The 12,616-nt window shown below is 44.5% G+C and overlaps 1 protein-coding gene across 4 annotated transcripts in view; it reads left to right on the top strand.

The window, feature by feature from the left end:
- The window catches only part of Kif3b (kinesin family member 3B), a 39,971-nt gene that overhangs the window by 21,001 nt on the left and 6,354 nt on the right, over positions 1–12,616 (top strand). For all 4 annotated transcript variants that reach the window (XM_021639693.2, XM_021639695.2, XM_060383056.1 and 1 more), the window contains 6 exons: positions 899–2,364; positions 5,686–5,787; positions 5,996–6,118; positions 6,212–6,330; positions 8,972–9,085; positions 9,754–9,859. In XM_021639693.2, the coding sequence (XP_021495368.1) occupies positions 961–2,364; positions 5,686–5,787; positions 5,996–6,118; positions 6,212–6,330; positions 8,972–9,085; positions 9,754–9,859 (1,968 nt within the window). In that variant the 5' untranslated portion in view covers positions 899–960. The remainder of the gene's footprint in view (positions 1–898; positions 2,365–5,685; positions 5,788–5,995; positions 6,119–6,211; positions 6,331–8,971; positions 9,086–9,753; positions 9,860–12,616) is intronic.

Below are 12,616 nucleotides of genomic sequence, written 5' to 3'. Positions count from 1 at the left end.
CCCACTGAACCATCTTCCTGGCTCTTGTACATTTAAAATTTTGATAATTTCAAGTTGCTGTCCTTACAGATTTAGGAGTTTATAGACTATAAGGTCACCTAGGATCTTAAAAGATATCCAGTAAGGGCTGGAGAGATGGCACAGTGGTTAAGTCATTGATGTTCTTCCAGTGGAGTGGAGTTGAGTTTCCAGCACCCCTGTGGGGTGGCTCAGAGCCATCTGTAAGTATAGCTTCACAGGATCTTACATCCTCTTCTGGCCTCCATGGTTATCTGTACTTGTGTACTTCACCGCACAGAGACACACATACACATAATTTAAAAGTAAAATAAATCCTCCAGGGTGCTGGTGGTTAATGTCTTTAATCCCAGCACTGGGGAGGCAGAGGCAGAGGCAGGCAGAACTCTGTGAGTGTGAGGCCAGTCTGGTTTGGAGAGTGAGTCCCAGGACAGTCAGGGCTACACAGAGAAACCCTGCTTTGAAAAGCCAAAATCAAACCAAAACAATAACAACAACAAAAGCAAGGTATGGTACTTCATGGTTGTAATCCTAAAACACAGGAGATGGAGGAAGATTAAGAGATGAGGCTAAGTTCTTTTCTCTAAAAAAAAAAAAAAGAAAGAAAGAAAAGCAAGCAAGAAAGCAAAGGTAAAAGCTTCCTGTAGCTTCCGCCTAGAGTATAAAATCAAATATTGATTGAGGGTAGATAAGAATTAATATTAGTGGACTAGAGTCTTTCTACTACTGAAGCTGGTTAAGGTCCCATGAGGAGAGAAAACTCAGTGTACTAAAATGATTAAAAATGGCTGTTGGAAGGTTAGCAAGTAAAGAAGACTTTTGTGCCTACTGCTATACCGTGTCAACTGTACCGTGCTCACTACTTTTGTCTTTTTTCTAGGACCATAGCATCCTGAGCCATTTTGGATTCATATCCCTCAAGACTAAGCTAGTCAGTTCATCATGTCCAAGTTAAAAAGCTCAGAGTCAGTCCGGGTAGTTGTTCGCTGTCGGCCTATGAATGGCAAAGAAAAGGCCGCGTCCTATGACAAAGTGGTAGATGTGGATGTGAAGCTGGGACAGGTGTCTGTGAAAAACCCCAAAGGCACCTCCCATGAGATGCCCAAGACCTTCACCTTTGATGCTGTCTATGACTGGAATGCCAAGCAGTTTGAACTCTATGATGAGACGTTCCGGCCGCTTGTGGATTCTGTCCTGCAGGGCTTCAATGGCACAATTTTTGCCTATGGACAAACGGGAACTGGGAAAACCTATACCATGGAGGGAGTCCGTGGTGACCCTGAGAAAAGAGGTGTCATCCCCAACTCATTCGATCACATCTTCACCCACATCTCTCGATCGCAGAATCAGCAGTACCTGGTCAGGGCATCTTACTTAGAGATCTATCAGGAAGAGATCCGAGACTTGCTCTCAAAGGATCAGACCAAAAGGCTGGAGCTCAAAGAGAGACCTGACACAGGAGTATATGTGAAGGATTTGTCCTCCTTTGTCACCAAGAGTGTGAAGGAGATAGAACATGTGATGAATGTGGGAAACCAAAACCGGTCTGTCGGTGCTACCAACATGAATGAGCACAGCTCACGGTCGCACGCAATCTTTGTCATCACGATCGAATGCAGCGAGGTGGGCCTGGATGGGGAAAACCACATCCGAGTAGGAAAACTGAACCTTGTAGATCTTGCTGGCAGTGAGCGGCAAGCCAAGACCGGAGCTCAAGGGGAAAGACTGAAGGAAGCAACCAAGATCAACCTGTCCCTTTCAGCTTTGGGTAATGTTATCTCTGCCCTGGTAGATGGCAAAAGCACCCATATTCCATATAGAGACTCAAAGCTGACCAGGCTTCTCCAAGATTCCCTTGGTGGCAATGCCAAAACTGTGATGGTAGCCAATGTGGGGCCTGCCTCTTACAATGTAGAAGAGACTCTGACCACTTTGAGATATGCCAACCGTGCCAAAAACATTAAGAACAAGCCAAGGGTCAATGAGGACCCAAAGGACGCTCTGCTCCGAGAATTCCAAGAAGAAATTGCTCGGCTCAAGGCCCAGCTGGAAAAACGTTCCATTGGCAGGAGGAAGAGGCGAGAGAAGCGGAGGGAAGGTGGTGGCAGTGGTGGGGGTGGGGAAGAGGAGGAGGAGGAGGGAGAAGAGGGTGAGGAGGAAGGGGATGATAAGGATGATTACTGGCGGGAACAGCAAGAAAAGCTGGAGATTGAGAAGCGGGCCATTGTAGAGGACCACAGCTTGGTTGCAGAGGAGAAGATGAGGCTGCTGAAGGAGAAGGAGAAAAAGATGGAGGACCTGCGGCGGGAGAAGGATGCTGCGGAGATGCTGGGCGCCAAGATCAAGGTACTATCCCCTTCCGTAGGCCCTTTGCCTTTTAGTGCCTTTTCTTTGATCAGGACATTACATAGTGGGGGCTTGGCATGGTGACAAATGCCTTTAGTCCCTGTACCTGGGAGGCAGAGGCAGCTGGATCTCTTATGAGGCCTACATAGTAAGTTCTAGGACCGCCAACTACAGAGTGAAACCTGTCTCTCCTCCCCCAATAAAAGCCAAAACCAAATAATTGCCATGTATGTGCACTGAATGAAGATCAGCAATAAAACTAATAACCCGGTATTATTGCTGCCAGTAAGGAATAAGAAGCCCTTTTTCTTCTCTCTGTCTGTCTGTCTGTCTCTCTCTCTCATAGGTTCTGGTTTTAAAAGTATTTTCTTTGGGGTTCCTTAAGCCCCTCCTTACATTCCAACCCCCAACCCTAGGTTAGAAGAGAAAGAAGGTTATAAGGGAAAGGGGACATAGACCTCTTTAGACTTAGTTCTGGCTGGTTAGGGTCATCGTCAGGTTCTTTGGGAGAATACTAATCTCAGTCTTCAGGATATCTAGTGGTTCAGCAATGGCAAACAGCAAATGCAGCGTACAAGCAGCCTTCTTCCTCTGACAGTTTGCTCTAAGCCCCTCTGTGGGCTCTTGTATTTATACCCTCTCAGAGTCCTCAGAATTCTACTATCTGCAGCTGGCAAAAACCACACCCCTCACAAGGCAGTTACCAGCTGTGGATAAACTAAGGCCATCCCATATCCCACACTTAGGATTAAAACAAAAACATTTACATAACATAACTGAGTTTTTAAAGAAACCAAAACTTCCACTACACATTCTCTCTCGTAGAAAGTATGAGTTTTTAAAATTATTTGTTATTTCTGCTTGTTGGTGTTTTTGAGTCAAGGTCGTCCTGTGTAGTCCAGTTTGGCCCTGACGGACAGTACTTCTCTTGCCTTGGCCTACTAGGTAGTAGGATTCCAAGTGAGCACCACTATTCCCATGGTTTGTTTTTTTTTTTTTTTAAGGCAGGGTGTCATATAGACCATGCTGGCCTTGATAGTAGCCAAGAATGAGCACAGGCATGTGCTACCATGCGTGTTTTATGGGATTGGGATCAATGCCCTGTATTGTTGCATGTGGGACAAACACTCTACCAATTAAGCCACAACCTCAGCTGCCATTTCCTTAGCTGCTCCTGTGTTCACTCCCCCAAGGGTAACCATCTTTAAGCCAGTGTTTGTTCTGTTGGTTGTCTTTGTTTTAGCTCATCTGTCTAGTTTCACATGGGTGTTGCTGTCACAGTTTGCTTTTATTTACCAGTGTTTTGTTCCCAAGAGTCTGTACTGATGCCTGTATTTGTGTCCGTCACTGTTAACTGTTCTGAATCTTCTGTGACGTTCCATTCTCCTCCTAATGTTTCCTGTGGCCATTTCTTGTGCTTGACTCAGGAGACTATGTGCATGCTTCTTGCTGGCACCCTTAGGTTCTAGAGTGAATCTTTTGAAGCACCCACTTTACTTCTCATCCTAACACAGTCTAGCTTTTGAATCCTGGTGGGAGTAAAGCAGTGTTGTGGTGTGATTTTAGCTCAGTACCCTGGTTGTATAAACTCAGGTTGTACTGTGGCCCAGACTGCTGGTTGGTTCTACCAGCCCCAACACTCCTCCCCACCTAAGTTCTCTGTGTTGCTTTTCTCCAAGGGGTCTCTGAAGCCTATGTGCTGATAAGCCTCCTAGTGTCTGGCTTTCTTTTCTTTGGGCTGGTTGACATTCCAGAGTGTGAAGACTTTTCATCGTCATTTGTCTCCATCTAGTGCACTGTACTGTTTCCTTGGGTGCCCAGCTTTGGGCTGCCAGTGGGCTTTAATGGCCAAGGAGACTGAAGAGGTAGTCCCGGAGGTCTGAGATGGTCATCAAATTGCCACAAGCCAGAATTCCCCTGAAGTATTCGGTTCTTTTCTTACTGAATTTATACAAACTTTAATTCCTTCTCTAAAATATATCCACATTTTCTCCCCTTCCACATAGAGATATGGTCTTACTGTGTAGCTCTGGTTGGCCTGGAGCTCCCTATGTAGATCAAGCTGGCCTTGAGCTCACAGCCCACCTCTGCCTAATGAGTGCTGAGATTAAAGGTGTGTGCCACCACACACCCAGTCCCAGTTGGGGTTTCTTAAGAGCAAGGCCATGAAGGTTTGGGGTTGTGGCCTTTGTTCCCCGGCCTCAGCTGCATCCACCTGCTGATGCTCTCAGAATGTACAGCCCATATCTGTTTTCTCACACTCAGGCCCAAAGCCTTCTGCCCTCAGCACAGGCTTCAACTGTCCTTGCCTCAGTGACACTGGATCCCTAGGAGTTGTCCCTGCTTGCTCTTCTTCCCTTGCTTTTTATTGTCTCCTGAGTCCCAAGGCCTTTTGCTCTTGCCTCATGGGGCCTTTCTACTTTACCCTCCCCAACTTCCTGCTGCTCAGCAGCCTCTTGCCTGGGGTTTATCAGCTGCCCTCTTCCAGGAATTCCTCCTGTTGCTGGGGTGTGATCTTAAACAGTCTGACTATGCACTCACTTGTCTGTGCTCCCTGAGGCTCTCGGGATCAAGCATGCTTTCCTAACACAGCTATGAGGCTTTTGCACCAACTTCTACTGGCTTTGTCAACCTCCTTCTCCCACCTCCTTGCTAAAAAAGAGAGTAGGATTTTTTTTTCTTAGCAAATTCTTATTTTTTACTTTAGCTTTTTGTGTAGCTGTCTGTCCCTTCAGACAGGAAGCTGTCTCCAGCTTCCTATGAAAGTTTGACTCCTCTCTCTTTGGTATGCCTCTCCCATTAATTCTTCAAACTTTCCTCATGATGGCATCCCACACCATCTGGTTAAAGCCTGTTTACCTGCCTGTGTCCCTTTGTGGACTCTGAGCCTTGTAATCCTCATTGATAGTAATATCTCTGATATATATATACCAGATATGTTTAGTATGGCTAGAGTGGGATTAATGCTCTGGATAAACAACCCAGTAAAAAACCCTGAAAGCCACATATGTCTCAAGCAGCCAGGCCTTCAGTATCCTCAGAGTAACGTCCCATTCCTCTGTGGCCAGAGTGCATTCATTTTCCCCCAGAGGGGTTTATGTTTCTTTGTTTTGGGGGAAAAAATCTTTTTTTGACAGGTCTCAATATGTAGCCCAAGCTAGTCCATAACTGATAATCCTCCAGCCTCAGTGTCAAGAATGTTGGGACCACAGGCATACACCATCATGCTGGCTAAGCATGAGTCTGTCCTCCAGGTCTTCCTGTGAGGGGTTATGTTCTGGGAGAGACCCCAGGATGGATTTTGCTTTGTTTTTCACCCAGGCCATGGAGAGTAAACTGCTTGTCGGAGGGAAAAATATAGTAGATCATACAAACGAGCAGCAGAAGATATTGGAGCAGAAACGCCAGGAGATTGCAGAGCAGGTAACTTTGTGTTCTTTTATGGGAGGAAGGCGTGGACTGACATGACTGAGGCCACAGAGCAGACACCTGTGGTATGAGAGCAGCTCCGGAGGGAGCGGACAGGAGCTGTCAGCCCCATGCTAGCCGGAGACCGACTGGGATCATCCAGACCCATATTGTGTAGACATGGTCAATAGGGCAAGCTGATGAATTTTGTGGTATCGCTCAGAAACGCCGAGAAAGAGAAATCCAGCAGCAAATGGAAAGTCGAGATGAGGAGACCTTGGAACTGAAAGAGACTTACACCTCATTGCAGCAGGAGGTAGACATCAAGACCAAAAAGCTCAAAAAGGTAGGAGACAGAGGTGCTGGGAGCCATGGCGGGGAGCGGGAGAGGCACACCTTCTTTGGATGGCCTTTCTTATCCTCTCTTCCCTTGCTGCAGCTATTTTCCAAGCTCCAGGCTGTGAAGGCTGAGATCCACGACCTCCAAGAAGAACATATCAAGGAGCGTCAGGAGTTGGAGCAGACACAGAATGAGCTCACTAGGGAGCTCAAGCTCAAGTGAGTACCTGGCAGATAGATCCCTGCCATTGATGCCATTGACTACGTCCAGGAAGGACCATCCTGTGGACAACCTGCCTGCTTCCTGCCAGCTCACTCTGCTCCTCCTCTGTCCCCTGCTTGCTCCTGACAAGGGCACTTTTCACTTCAGTCTGTTTCTGTGAGGTCACCACACAATCTCCCCATTTCTTCACCCTTAACTTCTTATCTTTTTGAGAGGTTTTGGGCTCACCTGTCACTCAAGAGAGAATCTTTTATTGCCTTTTTGTAAACTTTTTTTGATTGAGCAAATGAACACTTGAGTACTCATCAACCAGAGTATTTGTTCTCATGAAGTCTAGGCATCTTTTTAAAAATACATTTATTTATTTGTTTAATTTTGAAATGGGGTTTCATGTAGCCCATTCTGTCTCAGATTTGTTGTGTATCGAAGGATGGCCTTGAACTCTGGATGATATGTGCCATCATGCCTACTTTATGTGGTGCTAGAGATAAAACGTAAGGCCTCATGCAAGCACTCCAATTGAGCTGTGTCCCCAGGCCCCTGAGCAATGTATTTTTTTAATGCTCTATAGGTGATGAAGTGTACCAACATATGTCTGTCATCTCAGCACTTGGAAGGTTGATGCAGGAGGATTACAAGCTCAGCCCAGACTATATAGTGAGCTCTTGTCTTAGAAGCCAATAACAATGAAAAACCAGCTCTGTAGGTGATATTACTGTTTCAGTCAACCAACAAGCCTTTCCTTCTTTCTCTTCTGAAACACAGTCTTATGATGTACTCCTGGCTGATCTGGAATTCACTGGGTAGACCAGATCAAACTCACAGAGATCCACTTGCCTCTGCTTCTGCCTCCTTAGTGCTGGGATTAAAGAGATTTTCAAAAGGTTCTTTTTTTGATCAAGTTTTAAGTTTAGAAAGGAGCACTTAAAATTCAGTGTGTATAAGGAAGCTGGAAAGATGGCTCAGTGGTTAAGAGAACTTGTTGCTCCTACAGAAGACCCACTATGGTAGTTTACAACTGTAACTCCAGTTCCAGGAAGTCTGACACCCTCTTCTGGCTTCTGTGGGTACCACAGTGGTGCCTAGACATATATACAGGCCAAATAAAGAAATAAATAAACAAATAAATAAAATCTCATACACATAAAATAATCTAAAAAACCTCTGTGTGGGGGGCTACTGAGATGGCCCATCAGGCAAAGGTACTCCCTGTGCAGCCGTAGTGACCTGAGTTTGATCATTAGAATGCATGTAGAGGTGGAAGGAGTGAATTTACTCCACAAAGTTGTTCTCTGACCTCCACACATGCACTGTTGCATTAGTGCACACACACACACACACACACACACACACACACACACACACACAAATAAAATTGAAATTTCACTATAGCAGTCCGCTTTGTAGGCACGTACTCCTAGAAAAAAGACAAAAGAACAAGAATTGTCAAAATACTAGTAACAGTCATCACTAAATACTGGAATTATGAATAATTATATTTTCTAATACATAAGTAGAACCTTTGTAATCATGTTGTGAAAAATAGTTCTTAAAATACCAAACAAAAGAAAGAGAAAATGTCACATCCTCAAACTGTTTGAGGAAGCCATTTTCACTGTTATAATCTCCCTCTCTTTTTTAAACATCTTCTTTAGCACCCTGTACTTTCTGAGGCATTTGGCCTATTCCATCCCATAGTAACATCTCTTTGGCATTGTTTTTCCTGAGGCTTTGGAATAACAGAGGCAGATTCAGAGCAATCACAACCATAGAAATAACCTAATGGGTTCCCATTTCCTGTTTAATATTTTTCTTTTTATTAATTTTGCTTAGTAGCCCAGGTTGGCCTGTAACTCATTGCATAGCCCTGGCTGATCTTGAATTGATGATCCCCCAGCTTCAGCCTCCGAGTCCTAGGACTGCAGCGTATATAACCTGCCAGGCTGTCTGATGCTCTTCCTGGCCACTGCTTAGTCAGAGGCTCTTCTCTTTATTTTTGGTGTTCAAAGAACTTCTATTCAATCTTCTTACTAACCTGGATGCTTAGAATACACAGTATTCCAGCTTGGGCAGCAAGCCATAGGTCTGAGTGAGCCATCTGGGTGAGCCATTTCATCTCTAACCTACATTCAGCAGTAATAAGAGATACTTTGGGTAGCAAATGTTTGCCCAAGGATGGTTTCGGTCACCCCCTCACACCACACACACAAAAACTTTGTTCACTCACATCTTTATTCTGCTCGAGCCTGGGTAGGATTGACATTTATATTCCTGGGACAGACCATTGTTAGCACCTATTAGTGCTGTACTAGTATCTCTTTCTCAGGTGAGGAACAGGTGTCTTTCATGTTTGTATATCTGTGTATGATATTGGCCTATAGTACTTGCGCAATAAATGTTTGCTGAGTGACTTGACTCTTATCTATTTTCTCCATACACTCATGTTCACTGATAAACAACACTGATTTATTTTGTTGTTGTTTCTGAAGAAAGGATCTCATTCTAGCCCAGGATGGCATCATAGACTCAAGGGAACATCCTGCCTCAGCTTCCCAGGTAGCTGAGATTATAGGTGTATGCCACTGCCTGGCTCTGTGTACATTCTTCATCTGTATTCATCTATGTGTATTCTTACAGGCATCTTATTATAGAAAATTTTATTCCATTGGAAGAGAAGAATAAAATTATGAATAGATCCTTTTTTGATGATGAAGAAGACCATTGGAAATTACATCCTATAACCAGACTGGAGTAAGTCACTGTTGACCTGAAGTAGACTTCAGAAAGAATATTGCAGGATCTAACTGAGTCACTGGGATCTGGGGAGAGTGCATTGAAACTTGGAGCTGGCCTACCTGATTTTGTGGCAGGCACAGGCCCAGGGGTTACAAGCTGGGTACCAGATATGATGCTAGAAACTGGGAGGCTTCATCACCTGTGAACTAGTCAGTTATAGCCTTTCCCATGATCTCAAATGTTTCTTTTCCCTATCAAGTGAGGTATGTTAGGCCACAGACAAAGCAGTTATTTTGTATGTCTGTCTAAACCTGGGCCATTCTGGGGATATAGAGCTGTCTGTCAAGGATACAGGAGTAGTAGCGCTGGTACCTATGTTTGTTGGCTGTCTGAGAACAAGACAGTGATTGGGATCCCTTCCAGGTTAAAAGAAGTGTGGGGCCCACATTTGAATCAGATGTCACCTCCAGCAAAAAGCCTAAGCATTTAGCACCCAGCTCCTGTCAGCCTTAGTCCAGGAGTTACTGTCTTGAGTTCTCTCTCTGGCTTGAAGTACTTATTAGAGTGTTCTCTGAATACTTATCCCATTAGCCTCTCCCTGGGCCGTGGGGTATATTCCACCAGGGCCTTAACCACTTTAATTCCTTCTCTAAAATATATCCACAACTGTCATCTGTTTTCAGGAACCAGCAGATGATGAAGCGGCCAGTCTCGGCTGTAGGATACAAGAGGCCACTGAGCCAGCATGCACGGATGTCCATGATGATTCGGCCGGAGCCCCGATACAGGGTGAGAAGGCCGTTTGTGAACTTTATTACATTCAGTTTTTAAATGTGTGCCTGTATGGTGGTAGGGCAAGGAGGCATATATGCACACGCCATAGCAGGTATCAGAAGAGAACTAGTGGAAGTTGGTTTTCTTTTCCACCGTGTGGGTCCCAAGGATCAAAGTCAGGATGTCAGGCTTGGCAGCAAACATTTTAAGCCTCAGAGTCATGTCACCAGACCCAATGTTTCTTTTGTGTGATATTTTTTCTTTCAGAGGAGTTTAGGTTTGAGAAATCCTCAGACAACATTATGCTGAGTCAAAAGGTGTATACATGTACAATAATTAAACAAATAATACATGAAATAACAAATGGATGATGACAACTAAGTGGAAAGTCAGGGCTTGCAGGTGGCCTACTTGGTAAAGTACTTGTCTTTTGAGCAGGAGGACCTGAGTTCAAGCCCCCAAAACCACATTAAAAAGCCAGGTGTCGGGGCTGGAGAGATGGCTCAGTAGTTAAGAGCACTGACTGCTCTTCCAGAGGACCAGAGTTCAATTCCCAGCACCCACATGGCAGCTCACAACTGTCTGTAACTCCTGTTTCAGAGGACCAGACATCCTCACATAGACATACATGCAGCCAACCACCAACATATATAAAAAAAAGAAAAAAGAAAAGCCAGGCATGGTGACAAACATGTTCTTATTACATTTTATTTTGAGTAAAATGTACACACTTAGAGGTCAGAGGACAGCTTGCAGAAGTCTGTTCTTTCCGTCTACCATGCTCATCCTGTGCATGAAGTTGACAGGCTTGCTGGCATGCTCCCTTCCTCACAAGCTATCTTGCCATCTCTGGTGTTGTGCCCTTGTAACCCCAATACTGGGGTCTCACTGGCCAGCCAGTTAGCCTAATTGGTGAGCTCTAGGCCAGTGAAAGATCCTGTTTCAAAGGAGAGGGGGAGCATTCCTGAGGATAATGCCTGCGTGTGTTCTCTGCCCTCCATGTACATACACCTGCATTCTCACACACAGATTGAAAACAAGAAAGGTAGAGTGAGATACAGACCTTTAGAACAGGCAGGAGTGGGGAACACACGCTCTGTCCACGAAGACCAGTAGACATTAATAGCTAAGGAAGTGCAGACAGTTCTGTGGGAACTTCAGAAAGATACAGATATTTAGTGGTTGGATATGGACCTTTCCTAGGAAACTACTACTCCCATTTAACATGTGTGTCAGTTGCATAATCACTTAAGATGACAAAATTGAGCACTGTCTAAGTACCCAAAATACCTTGCAATAAAATGCTGTAGATTTTCTGTTTGTCAATACTTCCTGAGTGCTGGGCCTGTACCTGATGTCTGATTGCCCTCTCTGATTAAACTCTCCCATCTTATCTTCCCTGTGCAGTCAGTCCTGTTGTTTAGAGGGCAGGTAGCTGGTAAGTGATGGACTGGGAGACATTATGTATTACTAAGTTCTAAAACAGATGACACACATCTGCAATTCAGCATGCAGAAAGTAACTAAAGGACCAGCCTGGTCTATATAACATGTTCTAGGCTTGCCAAGTTTACATATAAAAACCTTATCTCAACAAATACACAAAACAAACAAAATTTTAAAAAGTTTGTACGGTGTATGAAATACATGAAAACATGAACTGCTTACCTCTTATTGGTAAAGGTATACTCAATTTAAAGTTCCTTCACTTTATATAATTGTATTTTGCAACTATGAGCAACCTGTATTATTTTTGTACTGAAAGATTTTCACTGGATCATATTCTATAGCTCAACCTGGCCTAGAACCTGTATGTAGCCCAAAATATCTTCAAACCTAGGCAGTCCTCCTACTTTAGTCTCTCAAGCACTGAGATTACAGGTGTGAGCCATCATAACTGGGTTCAGTTAAAAAATTTTTTTTAAAGTTCATCTCCCTTCAAGCGAGGGCCAGATGAACTGGGTACTCAGTCATGTAAAATAGAGAAAGAAGAGCAAAAACTGCTGTTGTGCGGGGTTTACAGGGAGGAAGAAGGGCGGGGGTCAGGCAGAAGCCTCAGAAGCATTTTCTAGCAGTTTCAGATGGTGCATAACTTGTAATTAAGTAAAAAAAAAAAAAAAAAAGTTTTAAAAAAAAATGCACAAATAAATTGTGTGGCTTTCCAGGGGACAGACATGACCAAAAGTGGAATTGAAAGCAGTAAGTCTTAATGCTTAGTAATCAGCCTGTCTCAGTGGAGAAATTCTGTGCCCTGTCTGGATATTTAAACTAATAAATGGGCCCCTCCTGGCCTCTGGAGCCCTGGGGCTAGGCTTCCTGGAGGCGGTGGCCAGGGACTGTGGAGTGGTGCTGCTGCTCTCTCTGCACACTTGCCTTAGGAGGTAGGAAGGGCTCTTTCATGATGTTCCATGATGGAGGCAATTCACAAACCAGGTATGAAGCAGGCCCAAAAACTGCTCCTTCAAATGAAGCACAAGCGTATACTTGCCCTGCACCTGCTGCCAGGAGCACACAGAAGCTGCTGCCTCCCAAAGCGCTGGAACAACTGTGTCAACTATTGATGACAACTGTTTTCTTCTTTATATCTTGTACGAGACATATTTATTGCAAAACAAACAAAAAAAAAAAAGCAGAAAAATTCATAAACTCAGGATAGAGAATTAAAATCACCTGTCTTGAGTGTGATGACTCACACCTGGGAGGATGAGGCTGGAGGACTGCCATGAGTTTCAGGCCACCTAGAAGGAGAACACAACCCCCCAACACACACACA

The sequence above is a fragment of the Meriones unguiculatus genome, chromosome 4 (genome assembly GCF_030254825.1).
Source record: "Meriones unguiculatus strain TT.TT164.6M chromosome 4, Bangor_MerUng_6.1, whole genome shotgun sequence".
NCBI lineage: Eukaryota > Metazoa > Chordata > Mammalia > Rodentia > Muridae > Meriones > Meriones unguiculatus.
Note: the sequence above shows the minus strand (reverse complement) of the source record. Positions and strands in the feature narration are given on the sequence as shown.